This window comes from Vidua chalybeata, chromosome 13, assembly GCF_026979565.1.
Source record: "Vidua chalybeata isolate OUT-0048 chromosome 13, bVidCha1 merged haplotype, whole genome shotgun sequence".
Classification (NCBI taxonomy): domain Eukaryota; kingdom Metazoa; phylum Chordata; class Aves; order Passeriformes; family Viduidae; genus Vidua; species Vidua chalybeata.
In genome coordinates this window covers 6,817,709-6,838,618 of record NC_071542.1, presented here as the reverse complement: position 1 = coordinate 6,838,618, position 20,910 = coordinate 6,817,709, and the positions used below count along the sequence as shown (strand labels likewise).

At 38.2% G+C, this 20,910-nt stretch overlaps 2 protein-coding genes across 4 annotated transcripts in view; one reads left to right on the top strand and one right to left on the bottom strand.

Moving 5' to 3' along the window:
• ALDH1A2 (aldehyde dehydrogenase 1 family member A2) overlaps positions 1-16,106 on the bottom strand; it is a 186,125-nt gene extending 170,019 nt beyond the window's left edge. Inside the window, exon 1 of the mRNA XM_053955249.1 lies at positions 15,719-16,106. The gene's annotated coding sequence lies outside the window, so the exon portion shown is untranslated. The remainder of the gene's footprint in view (positions 1-15,718) is intronic.
• LIPC (lipase C, hepatic type) overlaps positions 1-20,910 on the top strand; it is a 71,776-nt gene that overhangs the window by 49,143 nt on the left and 1,723 nt on the right. For all 3 annotated transcript variants that reach the window (XM_053955255.1, XM_053955258.1, XM_053955256.1), the window contains exons 3-9: positions 7,141-7,340; positions 8,516-8,695; positions 11,099-11,216; positions 13,164-13,397; positions 14,768-15,010; positions 18,303-18,423; positions 19,115-19,333. In XM_053955255.1, the coding sequence (XP_053811230.1) occupies positions 7,141-7,340; positions 8,516-8,695; positions 11,099-11,216; positions 13,164-13,397; positions 14,768-15,010; positions 18,303-18,423; positions 19,115-19,333 (1,315 nt within the window). The remainder of the gene's footprint in view (positions 1-7,140; positions 7,341-8,515; positions 8,696-11,098; positions 11,217-13,163; positions 13,398-14,767; positions 15,011-18,302; positions 18,424-19,114; positions 19,334-20,910) is intronic.

The following is a 20,910-nucleotide window of genomic DNA, read 5'->3' as shown; positions in this document are numbered from 1 at the left end:
TGGAGGGTGGGTGTTATTTCTTTGCCTTCTGTTCTAATCTTCACTTCAATACCTGATTCTAAATAAAGGAGATGTGAAAAATAAGTTTTGGAATTTCACATAGCAAGTGGGGTTTTGCATGGAAGAGAAAGAGTAAAATGGTATGGCACAGGAATCAAAAAGAGGCAGCACTTTAGAGAATTTTGAAACAACCCAGTGTTCAAAACCAATGACAGAAAAACAAATTCAGGAAGAAGAGGGAAAAATACATATTCTAATGCTCTAATATATATAAATAATAAATAGATAAATCAGAGGAAAGCAAAAGGAAAACCTGCTGTTTTTTTCTCTTAAAGGACATGTTACACTGCATTTTATTTCTCCCTCTTTTGAAGGCATTAAATAGAAATGGATTATTTGAATCATAAGTGACTTGAGATATATCTCTAAATAGTTGAGACACACAACAGCAAGTGGAAACCAAACCATGCTATTTGATCTGGTTTGCCATATTTTTCAAGGTTTTCTAGCAAGACTTTTGTTTGATGTTCTCATTTTATTGTCCAGATTCCCAAATAACCCCAACTTAAGGCACTGAGAAACTGAAACAGTTCCTGCCTCTACCACCTGACCAAATGCATCCAGGAGAGGCAATTTCAAATAAACAGCAACACAAGCTACATAAGTAGAAAATTCAATATTAACTGACAAGGTTCTTTTATCAAATTCTTTGATATAAACAACTTCTGAAAGTAGGCTGCACTCCTTTATGTCTTAGACCATCAAGCAAACCAATTGTACCAAACAATGATGTGTACTGAATACTCTGAATATATTTTGCAGTTCTTGTATATGCTATGAACACAATACTGGGTATTTTTTTTCAAATTACTTTTCCTTTAGGAAGCATCCTAATTTTTTAAATAGAGGGAGAAATATCATCTAGGTCTACTACTTATTAACATTTTAACAACTTTTTTAAAAATATGATTCTGCTATTACTGAACAAAACATCAAATTCTCTTTCTCCAATTCCATGCAACCAGAAATTAATTCTGAATAAAAGTAACCAGAAAGTGATAGGGGTATGGATCTCTGCTGACAGTTCTAACAAGGTAGCTGATATTCACATCTACAGACAAATTTCCACATTCCCCACCCCTCCTGCAAACAGTCCAGTTAAATATAGAACACAGACCTGGGAGTTCCAGGAAGAGCAGAACAGAACAACCCTTCCTTTGTTCAATAGTGGGATGAGATTTTACAGATTTTCTCAGACCACTATGCTGCAAAACATGAGAGAAGTGCCTGATAATAAAGACTTTGTGAAAGATCAGCAGTATTTAGACACCAGAAAATAGAGACTTGCCAGTGTTAATCATCTTTTAGTAAAGAATTTGAAATCTGGCTTCTGGTAGACATTGGATGGGTCTGATTTTCAAAGAAAACAAGAAGGTATCCTCTGCGCTGTCATGGTAAAGAATCACAGCTAGCCAGAATCATCCCAGATAAGCACAGAGCTGATTTCTGACCAGCATCTCACACACCTCCCCTGAAGGTGCCATTACCTCACTAACAAAACCTCAGTACCAGCTCCAGTGGATTTTGGACTGGCCTCTTTCCAGACACATCCTTCTCCAGTGTCAAGATTCACTAATGCCACCTCCCAGTAGCACTGCCTGGATGGTTTGGAAGCCAGGACACACACAGAGAAGACATTCAGTATGAAAGGTGCAATTTTATGTGCTCTCCTCTTGGATTTCCCAACAGAGGGTTAAAAGTGTGTTACCAGAGGGCTAACAACAGTTAGGTAATCATGTCTACTCTCCCTCTGTGGCTGTTTGGGTACAAACTACACTCATGGTGAGTTTAACTCACCTTTGGCATGCCTGCATACATGCATAGGACAAGAGGAGCAAGAAATGACAGCTCAGAATACTTTTCAGACAGAGAATCTAATTACTCATCTAATACCTATTCATATCTAATCTCATAATTCATTTAAACTTGAAGAGAAAGGGAAGCTTTTTTCAAAACATCTTTTTCCTAAACAGACCTGCTAATGTTTAATTCAATTGTCAAAAATTTTTTCTTGCTTTCTCATTTTTTCCCATTCATTCTTTACTAAATGATGCCTACTTTTCATTTGGCAAGGTGAGCAAGTTAAGGAGAATGAAAACACAAAGGAATTATATGAGGATATGAAAAAATTTAAGCACAACAACCTTAGTTTTGACTGGGACTGAGGAGCAATCCTAAAAAAGGCCTAGGATCCCCTCTCCCCACCCCACCCCAAAAAGAAAATTACATGTTATAGAGTTCTCCCCTAAGAACTACAGGAGATGGAATTAGCAACCAATGACATCCAAATGCTTATGACATCAAAAAACCTTGAAGTGACAGGAACAATAAAAATCAACTAAAGAGAAAAGCTCTACAAGTATTTGTCAAATTGAGAGACTTGAATACTGACAAGACATTAGGTCTTCTTTTAAGTGATACAAAAAAATCTTGCTATTGGAAATGAGGAGATTTGTAATATACTCCACTTTTCATGGCACAAACAAAAATTATTAACACATCACTGCCTTTGCTCAATTTCACAACAGAATTCTCTGGTTCTACGGAATTGTTGCGTCACTTGTTTCTGAAATATGCTGGATACTGGTGACACTAAAATATGATTACAATACATAAGTACTCTTGGAAACATTTCCCTGTAAGCAGGAAAAGCCACCCAAAAGATGCAGAAAGTTTATCAGGGCTCAGACAAATCCACTTATGACCATGAAGGGAAGCTGCTGCTGGGGTCACAGGGAGCCAGGACCTGGAAATAGCAGTGTGTGTTCACATGCTGACTTGTGTGATTTTTATGTATCCTTAACACACCAAAAGCCCAAATTTCAACTTCTGTTTTAATTAATTTTTCAATTGTCTAGGGATTAGGTGAGAGCCACTGAAATATCCTCTTCAACCCAAGTTCCATGACAGGAAGAAGGATGCTAAACATTATTTTTCTTAAGCGGAAAAGCTACTTTCCTTACTTGGAAATGCCAATTTTACTCAAAATTTTTATGCTGTACTGTAAGATGAATTTAAAGTGTATGACTTAGCAAATACTGGAATTTTGCTCTTGACATTAGATAGTTCTGCTATACTTCATCCTCATTACTTTATATGTTTAGGCAATTTTTCTGCTATGAAGTAGATATTTTGCAGCTGTATTTTTATAGCTGATCAGACACGATACATAAATATATTTTGATTGTGGATCTCTCCCCCAGAAAAGCATAGGATATTTATAGTTTCAAACCCTGGGCAGCATCTAGACCTTTGTCTAGTTTCTGGTAGAGTTTTCATTAACAAGTTCAAAGCTATCACAAGTTTTCATTAACAAGTTTAGGTGCTATCACATCTGGAAATTTCAGAAGCATCTCCAAAATTCTATATTTAGGAACACCTTGTTATCTTTTGGGGTGATTCAATCCAAGTCAGTCTGCTGGATTAACCTGCTTGTTTTGTTCAACTGGGAATCTCTCTTCACATTACTTTTCAATAAGAAAACACGATTATCTGAGGTCAAATGTAAAAATGCTCTGCTTTGTCTGCCCAAAACTAACTCAAAAACATTTTACAAGAATCTATGTTGCAATGAAGTGATGTTTACAAACCCAGCCTTCAGCCTGTAGTGCACGTCACAGAAATATTGTTAACACAAAGTAAAGGTAAAGGGCTGAACTTACTTCAGGGTGTCAAGAATTGACAATAGCCTTTCTCACTCAGGATTACTGCGCTGCTCTGTGGGAAGGTAATTTATGGAAACACATAGATCACTGTGGCCACACTGCATTGCCTTTGCTGAAAGAATTCACGTCAGAGTAAGATCTGAGAAAAAGGAAATTAATCAGCAACCCGCTCGCTTTGGTAGTTTTCCAAAGCAAAACTCTCTGGTGGCTCAGAGAGATCTCTGCACGCTTACCTGTAATTACCATGAAAAAATCTTTAGCAGTTGAATTGTGTTGTTTTTGCAAACTGACCTATGAAACTTCCCAGTTCCCTGCGGCCATGTCACTGAGTCACTGGCATGACATTTTCAGCAAGAGTCTGTTGTGGAAGCCAGGCTCTTCAGACACCATTTCCTTCTCCAAGTCATTACACAAATTAACAGATCGAAGCAGTTCCTTGTGAATAACACATCTGATCCTATAGGAACTTCTAACTTTTGACAGCCAAGAAGAAGTTCAAGAAGTATTTTTAATCCCCTCTCCCAGATTTACCAGCAAAACACTCAGCCACTAAAGCACCACAGCACTTTCCAGCCAGTGTCTAAAGAAAACAGCTTTTATCAGACTTGTTTTCTGTACTATGTACAAACAGTACAGAGTGACAAAGCGCCTTTGCATTGCACAAACACTGAGAGAGCAAAAAGAAAATGAAAACAAGGCATTAAACAAAGAAAGGATGTGTACAATGGAACAGGCACAAGCTACTTTTTTTTGTTTGTTTTCCTTTTTGTGCTAAAAATAGAACACAATGCTTATTTTTGTGTAGAGACTACTCACCAAAGGCTGAATAAACCAGACAATAAGAATATCAACATCATTAAAGCTCTTTCTAATTTTCAGTTATGTAGATTTACCCTTTCCTGATATTACTTATTTCAGAAACTAAGTCCTCTGCATGAGAAAAAAAAAAATCCAACAGAAGTTTTTTAAAGTGGATATTGTAGGGAGAAGTGATCAGACTTAGTCCTATGGCAGTTAAAAGTGTCCTGAAAGGAAAATGTTAGACACTGAAGCTATGAATTTTATCAACCAAACCTTCTGTAACTTTGAAGCTTTTTAAATTCCAACTCTTGTACAAGGCTGAATAGATTTCTTCAATAATGTTTCCCAGCTGTGAAACATAACATTGCCTGTTCACTGGAATGAACAATAATTAGCAACAAACAGAAAACAGTGCACATCCAGTGCAGGTCAGTTTAGGAGTCTTCTTGCCAGAACTGCTACACACTTAAATTAAATATGATGTTTTATCATGTCTTATCATTACACTGAAATGAAACCTTGAATAATGTCTGTAACAGAACTGACGTGGCAAAAACCCAGTCTGACCTAAACCCAGAACACTTCCACACTGGGGTTATTTGCATTGTGCATCACAAGATGCTACTACTGCAGAGATTCAAACACGAGAGGTTCATGTCACAACACACATTTGCAGGATAAAGACTCCCCTGTAAATGAATCACAAGTTCTTGTAAACTACCACAGTCTCATCAATACAACATCACAGAACCACAGGATAGATTTGCAGATACAATACAGAAATGAATAGCCTATGATTTTACGTATTTTCTAAAAACACCTACAGACATAAGAGTTTCAATGTACTAACAAAACAAAACAAAACAAAAAAAAAGAAATGTGTTGTCTTAGAAGACAAAATAAAATCTTTCCGATATTAATGTTTTACAAAGGAACTTTTATGCAAGAAAAATAAGAACTGAAATTTAACTAATTTCAGTGCTGCTACAACAAAAATAATTTTAACTTCTCATTGAATAAAATATTTGATTTCACCTCCAGTAATATTTCATTTCTTGTTGGGTCTAATTAAAACAAAAGCCTCCTCCTGACCATTTCAGTGGTGCTGGTGAGCAGCTGGAATTGATGGAATTGGTAACACCTGAACCACAAATTTCATTTGAAATGAAACTACCAGTATAATTTCTCTGATATATTCACTGCCAAATATTTACAGACTTCTTGAGAAATGCCCACAATCTCCCCACATCTTTCTCACAGATGTGCCTGGCAACAAGAGCTATGCACACTGTTCTGGATTTGGTTAACAACTGCCTTTACTTGCAACTGACATCCTCTCTTCCTACCAAAACCATCTACCTTAATGCATCTTGGAATTATATTTTCCTTTCTCACAGTCAAATGGTAGCAGTGACTCCAGGTCAGTTTTGTTATTGATTACTTCAGTCAAGTTTTTTTATCTTTGTGTCACTTCCAATTTATGAGTCCCATTTACAGAGAAATTCCTTTCAATTATATGACCCTGCACTTCATAGTAGGAAATTTCTACCAGTTTCTCTTGCTGTATTTTCAAGCTGTCATCTAGCTCTTAATGTTTAATGGCTTGGTCTTCACAGTATTAGCAAGGGCCTCTCATGTTTTGTCAGTCTTGTACCTTTCCTGCTGCTTCTTTAATGGAAATATTAAAACAAGATTAGCCAAAAAACTGTCCCAAAAGAACTCCATCAGTAAAACCTCTCTAATCTAAATGTTTCCTCTCCAATACTAGAAACAGTAACCTCTTTATTACCTAGTTCATCACATCTTCTCTCCTACTAATCCCCATTTTTTCAGCGAAATAAATATGCTGAAGTCTCACTAGAAAGGCTTGCATGTCACAAGGTGCTTTTTGTAAGCTTCTGCTTTATTTTACTCTATTTTTCTGCAATATTTAATGTTTTTCCTTCTAAGTTTATGATGTTGTAAGACCACAGTTCACGCTGCCCCCACTTTCTTACTTAACAGACATTTCTGAAAATGCTGTCCTAAATGCACCAAGCTACTTTACCTAAAAACAAAATAATCAAAACTATTACAACTAAAATAAAAACATTTCATCTTGCCTTTTCAGAGGAAAAAAAAAAAAGTGTTATGTGGTCTAATAGTTTTAAGCAGTCACCTAGGTCTCTAAGCAGTTATAACCCTCAACAGAATGGTTATTGTAGTATAATGATGCTTGCTCAGCAATTACTAGCAAATGCACATTAGCAGAAATGCTCTGCAGAGATAAGAGCCTCTGAATGTTCCTGTCTGTGCATGCACTCCATGGTCAAGTCATAACACCTGTACTGTACTCTTACAATCCTTGTGCATTTATAATGGCCCATAGCAATCAGATCACTATTCCTGTGTAACTGTTACTGTTCACATAGAGGGACTCAGAGGCACATCTAGACTATCTCAGATTTTGGAAGAGATCACTTTTTTGACCCCAAATGTACAGCTTAGGCCCAGCTGGAACAAGCAACAATTATACACAGGAAGAATTCCAAGCTCATTTACTGTTTTACAAACTGTGTTGCACTAGTAACTTCTTCAGGTTTTCAACTCCTTCCTATTATGACTGTTGTCACAGATTTCATTTCAGAGGTACTGGGATCATGGAGTGAACATACTACAAGAAAGAAAGATCAGCAAAACTTAGAAACCAGATTTCGACTCTATACAGATAGAACTGAAAGCAGCTGCCAGATCTTTGTTAATCAGTTGGAGACTCTTGACAAATGCCGTTTCAATGCCTCTCTTCCTCTGGTGATGATAGTCCATGGCTGGTCGGTATGAACTCCCATTTTATTCTTAATTCTTACTACATCTGATTTGATATACTTTCCTTCTCATCATGCTACAGAAGCAACTTCAGAAGTAAGGTTGTGATACAAAGATGATAGATTTCACTGGTACCTATCATGGCTTGAAAAAATACAAAGTGGGTATTCCCGACAGATTCTGAAGGAATGGTCAATTTTTCACATGGGACTCCCATGCCAAGGATTAAATTCAGCCCTGGTTTAAAGCCAGCAGAGCTTGAACAAGTAGTTGAATTAATGTGCTATGCCCTGGAGAGCAGAACACCAGTTTCATTTTTCTGATATGTTCACTGCCAGATATTTACAGACTTCTTGAAAAGTGGCCACAATATCCCCACATCTTTCTCACAGATACACCTTTAAAAAGAACTTCTCCACAAGCCCCTTCAGTTTAAAGCAAAGCCATCAACATCAATTATCACTGAACTGCTTCCAGTTTAACTGTAAAAAACCAATTCACCATAAAAAAAAGCTTTCTCAAAAGCATGCCAATACTAAGAGTGACTTTTCATCAGCTTCTTAGTTGGAAAAGAAACAAAAGAAAAGGCAGGATAAGAAACAAAGTAATTTTAACAGATCCTTACATTCTCATAGAACCAATGGAATCACGTAAGATGGCACAATGGATCTTCCTTGCACATCTGCAAATATGCAGAGGAACTTTGAACACCCTCTGTGATGCACATACTCCCTTAACAAATAAGAGAGATACATTTAACTCCCTTAGTAAATAAAAGCCAAGCCTTACAAAAAAAAAAAAAAAATTGTTCAAAACCTACACCCTCCTCAAACGATGGGCATTTCTGTCTGTCTTTTAACCAGTACTTTTTAACCAGTTATCTCTGGATGAGTTAAAGTATTTGGAGACATCATTTTCACTTACAAGAGTTCCTATTACAAAACATACACTATTATACCCTTATTATATTACTCTTATTTTTGTTGGTCCACCAAAACCTAAAGATTCTCAGCACTGAAGCAGGCTGGGGCCCCTAAAATCTAGTTCTCAGCATTAATCCCTCCCTGTTCATATTGTGCTTTTGTTTCCTTATGTTTTTCTCAACAAATATTTGGCAGAGACTGCTTTCCCATAACAATGGTTTTCTTATTGTTTGGGGTTTTTTTTTTTTCCAACTATGACAGGTGGATGGGATATTAGAAAGCTGGATTTGGAAAATGGCAGCAGCTCTGAAGTCTCATCATAAGCCAGTGAACGTGATCATTGCAGACTGGCTCACACTGGCTCACCAGCACTATCCCATTGCCGTACGGAACACACGCACCACAGGACAAGAGATAGCACAGTTCCTGGAGTGGCTGGAGGTGAGAACTGCCAGACCAGCATGTTTCTCTGGAAAAGATGTATTTACTTATTCTTATATTCCCACAACCTTTCTGAAACACCGTGCTTGCTAATGCTTTCTTTTCCATCACTCACATTTTTTTAATGAAGTGCACATTTTTCTTCCATAAACTTTCATATTTTCTTTCAAGATTTCGTAAAACTTTCATCATGCAGGATATCAAAGCAAGGGGTCTTGTTTATGAAAATATTTTTATATATCTTTAGAGGTGAGATAGTTTCCTGCTACTTGACTTTTCCATTAGCATGTGTGTAGGCAGCTGACACTGTTCTATATGTAAAAAACAGGCAGACATCATCATTTGCAAGACATAAGTACAGGAAAATGACTTTGTTATCTGTGCTCAACTTCTATTTTTAATGCAGAATTCAATCCTGACACTGTGTCTGATTTTTGCTGCAGTTTCCCAAAGATTAGGATAAAATAATGGCTTACAGATCCAGAATGTAAAGGGAGACCTTTCAAGAGGACAGACATGCTTCACAAAGCAGATGACATGGAGGCAGCAGTGAGTAAAGAGCCACGCTAATGCAGTGACTATTTCTCAAAACTCCTGCTACATGGGGAGCAGAAACCATGGCTGGATTGAAAAGGCTGCAGCCAAGTCTGCAGAGGATCACTGCACAGCACAATTTAAGAAAAGGCAGAAAGCAAACAGTAGAATGAGAATCACTCACACAAACCAGGAACTCTAAGCAACTCTTATTGTATCAATCTCTAACATTAAGCTACTAAATTTGAAATGAAATTATACTTCTATAGCTACCAATGAATTTCTGAATACATTACTTTAAATATGGTGAGGCATAAGGTGGAAGAGAAATTTACTGCAAGTCTGAAAGGTTTGTAGCAAATACCATTAAAGGCCTAAGCAGGAATGACAGGGCTAGGAGAAGCTGTCAGATACCACACCCAGTTAGGGAGAAGAGGCACAAAAGAGAAAGCAGGAAAGTCAGAGTCACTATTTTTCATTGCGATATTAGAAGAAACCTCAGCTCTTGGTCAAATATTGTTTAACTTGCTGGAGCCTAAAGTAATTTTTTGAAGCTGTTTAATTATTGAATGAATCTAATGGTGGACTTTGATAAGTTCTCAGGAGGACATATCACATTGTCAACAATAAAGACATTCTGTGATTTCCTAGTGTCAACAAACAAATCAAGGCTTGAATAAATTACTCCTTGCCCTAGTATTGTTGGTAGTTATTCTTGTGCTGTGTTCCAGAATTTAAATATACCATAAATTGTCACAGCATTGATTGTCTCCAACCAGTAAATGTTCCTTATATTGAGAAGCACCCCTCCAGAGTTTAACAGTTAAAACCCCTTCATTCCAACTCCCACAACTATCTTTCTGCTATGCTTCTGTCTGCTTACAGGCAGATAATTATTTCAAAGATTCTTAATGGATGTAACAAAACCTGCAGTGCCGGCACAACATATTAATAAAGAACAAACAATAAGTAAATATTAGTGCTCTTATTCCAAGAATTAATAGGGCATGATCAGTAACAGCCTCAATAGCATCCATTTCAGCATCACCTGACAAGAAAATTGGTCAGATCTTGTGATTTCTAAGAGCTGTCTCTCTCAAAAGAAGTCTGCAAAGTTTCACCTCATCTTCAGAAGAGTTTGGTATTGAGACTGCACAGCCACTCCACTGGGACAGGCAACATCCACAATGAAATTAAAAGTGAGGTTTGCCTTTCCTGCAAGCAAAATATGCCACATTTTTCTTTACAAGTCAGATAAACTTTGAGCCATGCAGCTCAGGTGAAATGCTTAAGACGTACATAGCATGGATTAGGTAGAAAGAAGGGCAATTCTGCTTCAATAGGTTTGTTACAAATCAGACACATATCTTTGTAGAAGAAATATCATTGCTGTATCATTTAACATGTCTGATCAATATTTTGATCCCTTTAGTTTGGCTTGTGCTGGTATCTCAGGGAAAAAAAACAGGACACCTTTCATAGGGGATTATTTTACCCTGAAGTTAAAGAACAGATATCCATTTTATAATCATAGGAAAGCCAAATGCTGCTGACAAAAGGCAGTGAACATCTGCATCAAATGACTGACAACAAGCATCAGCAAAAATTCCACTGTGTTGACGGTTTTCCTGTGCATGGAAGATAAGCGGCAGTGCCCAAATGTGTGGCATTTTCCTGCTGCATGAAAAAGAAGCAAGGAATAACACTGAACCAATAGAAATTTACTGAATGATTCATGCACCTCATTTGACCACCATCAACATAAAAATTTCTTGTGTTATAATTCACAGTATTCCTAGCATGTAATAGATATTTCACTGTTTACTTTTCACATTTCTTCATCTAAATCAAGTTTCCACTATCTTCCAGGAATCCATTCAATTTTCCAGAAGCAATGCTCATCTAATTGGATACAGCCTGGGAGCTCATGTTTCAGGATTTGCTGGAAGTTTTATCAATGGTACAAAAAAGATTGGAAGAATTACAGGTAAAAGACTTATACCTTTAAGAAAAGTAACAGTCAACTGAATCAAGTTATGAAGATATTTGACATATCAATGTCATATCAGCAATTAGCTGTTGAATAGCAATATTCAGCACAGTTTAGAAGTTTCCTCTCATTGGTTCAGAAATTAGATTTAGAAAACTTAATTAAAATATTTTTGAAAATTAGGTCTCATAGCATTTCTATCTTTGATCTTTCCTACCTCAGTCCAATTATGACATACAGAATACACAAGCATAGGGACTAGAAATCATAAACCAAAGACTCAAGCTGCAGGTTGCTTAAATTTATCTCTTATCCATTCCCAGTAACTTTAAGCTATATGTTAGCCACTAACCTTGGATCTTTAGCCACTGTCTTGACTCAAAGTCATTAAAATACTGTTCATTATTAGCGAGTAATTAAAAAAATATATTAAGGAAATTGTCTGACTGTGCTTGAGCTTTCAGTTGTGGGATAGTGCCCATATACTTCTCCTGTGGCAAAAATGACAGTTCTGGATTACATTTTACAAGAAGCGTATCATTGGAGTACCCCTAGTAGATGCTTAAAGTAAACAAAGTTAACCCTAACACTTGATTGACTAGTGACACTCTGAACCTTCTGTAATGCTTTGTAACTGTACTAATTATGAGTGTACTGAAAATACATTTATAATATTATTGATACACTATATATATCTAATACACAGTGACAGCTTAAAAAACCAAAACAAAATGAAAACAGAAGTGCATTTTACACAAGATCCACACCAGCTACATTTAATTTATCAGAGAAAACATTTTACTTTAATCAGACTTAGGAGTGAGGTGAATACGCATGGCTGTACTTTGAAGTCACCATTCTGATCTTGGATTCATTGTCACATGCCACAGTCTCTTACACAACCAGTTCTTGTGGCAGTGCCTACACACCAAGAAGCTGATTTTACAAAATGTGTCATGATATTCCACCAGTGTATGCACTGAAGGACTTCAGTTCCCCAGCACTGCTCACTCAAACCTTATGAGAACATAACACCTTGAAAATGGATAAGCAAAAAAAAAAAAAAATTATAGCACATTATTTTCTGTAACAGATATATGCATTCTTCAGCAAAAACTTTTCAGACTTGTAACAGTAAGTTCTAAAAATGGATAGTGATAAAAGTTATTGAACCTAAAAAGAAATGTGGGCCTTTGAGGGACTTCCCTACTTGCTGCCTGTGTTACTAGTCTTGTCTGGTTATATCTATGCAACTATATTATTCCACAATACCAACTGAAGAATATCAAATTTAGAAGCTTGTCGTCAAAGCTGAATGCAGCTTTAAACTAAGCACAAAGTTCTCTTCCTAAATCAATTTCCAACCAAGAAGACCACCATGCAAAAAAGTTCATAAAACAAAAATCAGCAAGACTCCCTAAGTGGAGTGTTATTTCTCTGAATACTGCAATAATCTGCCCTGGAGATTTTTTAAGCTGAAGAATTATTATAAATAAAATTTAGCAGGCATACAGGGCTTTTAAACAATAACTAGAGGTTTATAAAGTTTTAGATCCCACACGTGAGCTAAAAGTCAATCTTGCTGTGGGACTGGTGACTTCCGAAGGGCCTCTGAAACACACAACCTCTAGAGTTCAAAAGAACAAAATTACATCAAGGTCCCTCGAGTGACACTGGCAGCAGGCACAGTTTGTCTCTGACAAACACGTCTGGCTCTGGGCCTGTGTCCTTGTGCAGGTCCCAGTTAGTGTTTGTTACAGTGCCTGTGTTTGCTTTAGGTGTAACCATGTACCCTCTGTGGGACAAGCGTTCTTATTGCTTCCATCAGAGAAAGACCTTGTAAAGTACCAGGTGCTGCCTGTTTTCAGACATTTATCACAGACTTACAGCAGTAGAACAGTCCTTCTGCACTATATGACAATGGGATTATTTGCTTTATTGCAGGCCTTGACCCTGCTGGTCCCTTGTTTGAAGGAATGTCACCAACAGACCGTTTATCTCCAGATGATGCAAACTTTGTGGATGCAATTCATACCTTCACTAAACAGCACATGGGCCTCAGTGTTGGCATCAAGCAGCCTGTGGCTCATTTTGACTTTTACCCCAACGGAGGCACCTTCCAGCCCGGCTGTCACATCCTGCACGTGTACAACCACATTGCACAACTGGGGATTGCTGGTAAGAACCAATGGCACATGGTGGGAGGCAGTGGGGCAGCTGTACTCAGTCTGTCTGGGAAACTACGTAATGGTGGTCTTAAACAGTATCTAAGGATTATTATTATCACCCCTTACATGCAAGGTATTTTCTTGTTTAGAGATGAATTATCTGATTTTTACATGTCTTGAGCTCATATCGGTTTTACTGACTCCAGCAAGGAATTGAGCTGCCTAGCACTCCTGAAAATGAGGCCATGAGCATCCTGCTGTCAAGCACCTCTGAATAATTTAATGGTATTTGTTTCAGCAGTAGGAGAGATGAGAAAATTTATTCTAATTAAGCCAGATTTGTCTAGTGTGCCATTAATTATTTCAAATCAAATAAAACACAGGGCTGTACTACTCACCTCCTTAGCTCACCTTTTCCCAACTCCATGTCCTTCGGTGGCACAGATGATGCTCTCTCTAGGACCTGAGTGCCAGTGTTCCAGGCTAGCTTTTATTTATAGAAGCTTATTTTCAATGTACCTAAACATAAACCTATAGAGAAACTGATGCAAGATACTGAAAAAGGTCCTGATGTGCAGTGACAACCAGAAGTGTTGACTGAAAACCCCCAATGAGCCCTGCTCACCCAGCACATGGCATTGCAGAAGCATTTCTCAATTATCCTCATACAATTGTATTTGACCCTAAATTTGGGCCTTACTTCTTAGAAGATAAAATCATGACAAATATGAAACTAAGCATCAGCTCGAAGCTTATCAATAGAGACATAAAGCAGTCCGTCGTGATACATCCTATTTGTACAAAATAATTTTTGTAATTTGATAGCACTTAAAGAATAAAAAGATACTTCTCATAATGGCAGACCTATTTAATATTTTTATTGCATTTAATAAAATTTTTGCTCCTTTTTTCCAAGCAGTAACTGCAAGAAAAATTCAACATAAGAGTCTGTCAGTCTAACAGGGAAAAAATATGGTATTGCTGCCTAAGCATCCAAATCCAAGAGTATTCAGCAATTCCAAATGAGACTGCTGTCTTTAATGTGGCATGATCTGAAAGACTGCACATCAACTCAGGCTGTATTTTCTGTTGACAAAAACAACCAGAACACTGAAATCAAGTGATACAGTCAGGCTAGAGAAGTTTAAGCAGAAAATTACTTACGTTTATTATCATGGAAGTTCAGCCATTCTATTTTTGAATGATCCTAAAAGTAAAATTGCTACAGTGTATGATTTCTGAGGCAAAACCATGATGCAAAGGGTAGGGGTGTGTAGGGGGAAACAATATAATGTTTATAGTTGGCTATGACACTTTTCTGCAGCTGAAATGATAAAAAGAAACAAGGGCATGTAAAATTTTGTTGTTGCATTTTTTCAGGCATCACTCAAACTGTGAAATGTGCCCATGAGAGGTCAGTTCATTTGTTCATCGACTCTCTGCTGCACAAGGACAAGCAAAGCACAGCTTACTGGTGCAACGACATCAACACTTTCAACAAAGGACTGTGCCTCAGCTGTAAGAAGAACCGGTGTAACACGCTGGGCTACAACATCAGGGAGGAAAGGCTGCCCAAAAGCAGACGACTCTTTCTGAAAACAAGAGCGCATATGCCCTTCAAAGGTTTGTGGGAATACTTTTTACAGTGTCCAGACTGATCACAAAGTGGAAGTCTGAGCCTAAGCTTTGTGATCCTATTTACTCATTCATTAAAGCTTATAAAATCTGTGAGAATAATCAATTTGCTGAGACAACTGAGAATCCCAGTAGGCCATCTTGATGCTCTTTCATCAAGATCGTGGCTCTCATATTTCGGTGGGAAAAAGCACACTGCCTGCTTGCCCCAGGCGAGCTGTGGAGCTGAGGGCTCGCAGATGCCCAGGGTCCTGATCTGCAGGATTTTCCTACAACTGGACTGTGCAGATTTGTTGTAACATATGCAGGCATACAGCCAAGCCAAAAAAAGAGCTGCATAATTACTCTGGGAGGCCTATAAAACATCCTGTTCCGCATGTGCCCAAATTTTATCTGCAATTAGACTATGAAATGACATATAAATTACTACTTTCCAAACAACAGACAGAGAACAGAATAGCATGGACTTTTACCATGCTGAACTGTAGCACTAAAATTAAGATTGGCACTCTGGTTTTAGCTCTACTACGTTACTTTATCGAGTCAGTGTGGATATTTGGCTGTATGATCAGATAGAGGGGCCATGGCCTGCCAGGGGGCGCAGGGCCTTCCTACCGGTCCCCGTTACACTCAGCCGCCAGAGCCCACTGCTGCTGTTGAGCAATCGTTCCCTCGCCACTGGAAAGGTTCACGTACATTTTAAAGTGAGAACAAGAAGGACGACGTGGGACAGTCCTCTTCCGAGGGGCTGTCGGTGCAGGAGCTCCTGGCGCCCGGCTCTGCCCTCACCAACTCCTTCCCCGGCTGCCATGAGGCGTGTGGGGAGCAGCGGCGCGGGCGGCGGGGGGGCTCGGGCCGAGGCACAGGCCGCACACGCCCCGAGGAGACTCCCCGCAGGCTGAGGCGCTGCCTGTCCCCGCCACAGCCCCGGCCACGGGAGTCCCGCACCGGCTGCCGGGGCTGTGCCGGGCCAGGGCCTCTCTCTGCTGGAGGGCTCTGCCCCCGCCTGCCCCTCGCCCTGGGCCTTGGCGCTGGGAAGCGCTTCGCGTGTTCCGCAGCCCGGCACGAACACTGAAGGGATGAGGAAAAGGCTTTAAAAGGCTGCTTGCATTATATAGCTGGTCTCCCCATAGTGCCCGGTTACTCAGATGCATTATCATAGATTAAAAAAAAAAAAAAAAACAAAAAACAAAAAACAAACAACCAAACCAAACCAAACCCCAACAAAAATTCAGGTAATTAGGTACTTTTAAAATAATTTTGGAAGTCCTCCACTAGCACAGCTGTGAAATATTCCATGATGACTCCAGAGGGATCTGCAGAGCCCTGAATGATACTCAGAGCAGCTAAACCTGCTGAATTTCTTCTTAATACTGTTTAAAATGGCTCAGGAAGATACTTGGAGTAGATTTTAAAACTCTAGAGGCTGTGTCTAGTTCCTGATGTTATCTTGCTCCAGCACAGTCAGATCAGGTCCTCATCAGAATCAGAGAATGACAGGCTCTGGGGATGCATTGCCTGCTGCTCCCACATCTGGACACGGAGATGTGATCACTGTTGTGTTCCTCTCTGGATATGGAGCTATAGTTTCAGTATGGGGTAAAATATCTCTGTCCTATTGGCTTTGATTTCAATTAAACATGTTGCATTTTTATGCTTAGAACTGGTTTTGCATAAAAAACCATCCTTGGCACATATGTTGATAAAGTACCCCAGACAATGATCTCCTTTCACAAAAGTTCCCAAACAAAGCAGCAACTGTGGCAAGGTGCTTACAAAGTCATCTTTGTAACGCTTTTTAAAAAAAAGTTTGAAGATCATGTGAGAAGCACAAACAGAAGAAGTTGGAGAAACTCAACATTATACTTCACAATTCTCTGTGTCTTCCCTGTGTCTTCACAAAATTTAACATTTAATTTTCAAGTTAATGACATTATATTCTGGAGTATACATCAGTCCAGCTCAAACAAAACCCCCAGTTTGTTCCACGGAAGTTAACTTTTATAATGACGCTGTGATGAGACTCAGAATTTTTATATGATTTTTCCTAAAAGTAGGCACCATAATCACAGCAAAACCTTAGGCTGTGTCTGATCATATACTGAAAAATCAGTTTTTGCATAGAGAGAAAACCCAGAGAAAGCCAGATTAGTTATGAAAGTGATCTGTAAACAGCCCTCTCTGCCTTGGTCCTCATCAGGTTTGAGGCACAGAATCAGCCATTTTGTTTTCTACTGAGGGACACATTTTCAAAAGGAAATACATTGTTCACTGACATATAACAACTATAAAACAATAAAAGGATACAGCTGTTCCAGCAAATACTTTCCATCATGAGCACTCTAAACTGCACCAAAAAAAAAAAAAAAAAAAAAAAAAAAAAAAAAAAAAAAAAAAAATCTGTGCATGTGCATAAAAAGATGACTCCATTAGTGGTATGGGGACCCATTCTCAATTATAGTGAAAACTGAAGTGGCTAAAGAGGCTCTACTCAAAAACTAGCATGCAATAACTTTCCTTCATATATAAATCTATCTGTCTAGAAAGTTGCTGGAAGAATGACCAGACAGAAGAGTTCTGGACATTCAAATGTAGCTTACAGTATCTGTATGCACATACTCAAAATCGATGTCGTTTTCATAATTTTCAAAATATCAAACTGATGACTTCTCAGGCATTTTTCATGCTGACAATACTCAGTTCAGACTTTCCTAAACAGTGTTCTAGAAACTCCCCAGACCTTAAAGCATTAATGACGTTGTTAACAGATGTGTGTTAAGCACAACATATCATTATGCAGTCAAGGAAAGTTTATGAGTCATCTGTTTTGCAGGGCGATTTTCCAGTTGATCAGAGAAACAGCCTGACCACATTGCATAAGGTCTTTGATCTGTATCATACATCTCTAGTCATGCCCAGTCACAAGGATTTGCCTGGTCACTAGATAAGAGGGCTTTCCAGAAATTCTGACAACTAAACTTCAGAAAAGCTGAAATACTTCCCATGGAAGAATGTTTTATCCCAAAGAGAAACTCAACACTGATTACCTTTTTCTCCATCCTCTAAATAAAGCAACAGGGCCACAAATGCTAACAGATTACACAGCACTGCAACAACCAGAAAAAATGACAATATTTTAATTTCAACAAATTAGTTTGAAAAATAAAATGGAATAACCATCAACTTTCTGCTCTGAAAGGCAGAATTCTTTTGCCTAAGAAATCTATTGATTCTTTGACCATTCATTTTGCCACTTTTTGCAAATTCTTCCTTCCTACAGTGTATCATTATCAGTTCAAGATCCACATCATCAATGAAATCCAAGGCAAGCCGACAGACCCAGCTTTCACCATGTCTCTGGCAGGGACTAAGGCGGATGCTAAAGACCTGCACATCCCACTGTGAGTGTTGTATCACGTGTAATTGTGCAGGTGACAATTTGTAATATCATACCACATTGATAATCATGCTATGAGGGAAATGGGTTAGGACAGCTAAGTGAACATGAACTGGAAATTGTCCTCTCTTCACTCATACTCCCTGAAAGTCACAAGTTCTTACAATGATGATGCAGTTTGTGCAGAAAAAAATTGTTACAATATAAACAGTACATTTGGAAATTTTTCTGTCCACTTACTTTGGTCCATCTAATAGGTAAGACAGGGAGGTATAATAAATTAAAACACAAATGAAAAAATCAGCTGTAATTAGGATAAAGAATTTTGTATATTTATCACGATAGACACTATCTGTATTAACGAACGCAAAGACAAGAGTGTGGCTCAGCATTTGCTCTAGCAGGCAGTAGTTGTAACATAGATGCTATTATGGGACACTTTTTCTTTTGCTGTCAGAAACCACTACTGCTTCATCAGCTGTTCAAACTTCTGACATTTCTGCTTCTTTCCTAGCATGTTGTCATATTTCATCACTTTTTGCACCTGGAGGAAGAACATTCTTGAGACATTAATGTTTTGTCTTGGAGAAGCAAACATAGTACTTTCTCTGGTTTTCAGAGGAAAAAAAATCCTGTTTTTTTCACTTTAATTCATAATAATTAAGACAACATTATTCTCATATTGTTTTCTGTAGAGTTGAAGGTATTACTGGAAATAAGACCTACTCATTTCTCATCACCCTGGACACTGATATTGGCGACCTCATAATGATCAAGTTCAAATGGGAAGTACCTCTACTTTGGGGAAATATCTGGGACACATTTCAAACCATAATTCCATGGACAAAAGGCACCCGTCGACCAGGACTTATAGTGAAGGAAATAAGAGTGAAAGCAGGGGAAACCCAGCAAAAGTAAGTGTAATGAGAGCACTCAGTAACTCCACAGGTGTTTGGCACCCAGGTTATCCCAGTTCAAACACAAGCATCCGAGCCCCAGCAGTCACACCAATGAATGCAATTACCTCACTCCATAAGGACCAGATGAAATTTCAATGAAACAAGATACTATGCAAAATAAATAATGATTCCAGCATTAACATCGTGAAATAGTCAGATTCCTACTTACAAAAAATATGCCAAATCTTAATTATTTGACTTTCAATACTTACTTCTTAGAGAAACTCAGCATCACCATTCTTGAAAATACTCATTAGAAGGATCATATGCTGTACTACACAGTGCTCTGATTATTTTTGTGGTGTTCTTTCCCCTGTTTATAATTGAAACTGGATCACCATGTCTGAGCAGCCTTGTTCTCTACGAACAACAATGCTAACAACACATCTGAAATTGCCTACTCATACAGAGAAATTTCAGCCAGAAGACAGAATAAAAAAACCTATAATGATTCTCACTGCTTTAATCCTTTGAGAAATTTTAACTGAGCAGTTTAATTAAGGTTAATGAGAAAAGCACCTTACCTTGTAACTGAGGCTCAGTCCTAGAAGGCAATTTTTCCTTGGTACATTCCCTTTCTTACGCCCACAACTGGTGCAGACTTCTTGCAGAACAACACTTATTGGCAGAGCTGCATCTCCTTAATATTGACACAAAAAACAAATTAGACAATTTAAAGAGATATTTCATAAGACAATCTGTGTGTGCTGGGGGGCAGAGGAAGGATCATATTCTCCTGGGTTGAATCCTTCTAAAAATGTGTTTTGAGGTGTGTTCCTAACCTGGCACTTGGCACGTGCTCCTAGCATTAAAATCTAAGGAGTTTCTCTAACATCTCCTACTATTTTAAAAGCCATGACGCAAAATCAGTACTTACCTAGCTGGTAAAGCAAATTGAAGCAAAGTATGCATTGCAAACTAGGGAGCTCTGTTTAGGTGCAGGTTCCTTTACCTTGAGATAAAAGGTATGAAGGTGAGAAGTCATTTTCCTAACCAGGAAGCTCTTATCCAATGCAGCTGTGCCAGTAACCTGGCACAAGCTAATTCCTGCTGATGTACTACTTTCCTTATCTAGCAAATTATTAAGTGAGGGAGGCACTTAGACTGATAAAAAATAATGCTGGTATCTTCAGGTACCTAAAGCTCCTTAGAAGTTTTTTTTGCTGCAAGTGGAAACAGTTTGTGCCAAGCTTTTAGTGGACACTGATTATGTGCTGGGTTTTGTTCTTTGCAATCTGGGCAGTGACATTCAGTTATCACTGAAATACTGCATTAATGTTTAGGGGGGGAATGAAAGATTATTAGGTGGTTCTGAAAGCATAAACAAAGGACACTCAAGGAAAAGTATTTTCTTCAAAGAAAAAACGGTGTGTAGAGTTCTGCCTTCCTCAGAATACCAAACATCATGTATTACAGAATTAGCAATTTTGGAAATTCAATAATTAAAAAAGGCAGTAAACATGAAATATATTTTGACTTCTCTTGTGCTTTCTCAAATATTTGAACAGTTGACAATATTTTATCTCCAGGTT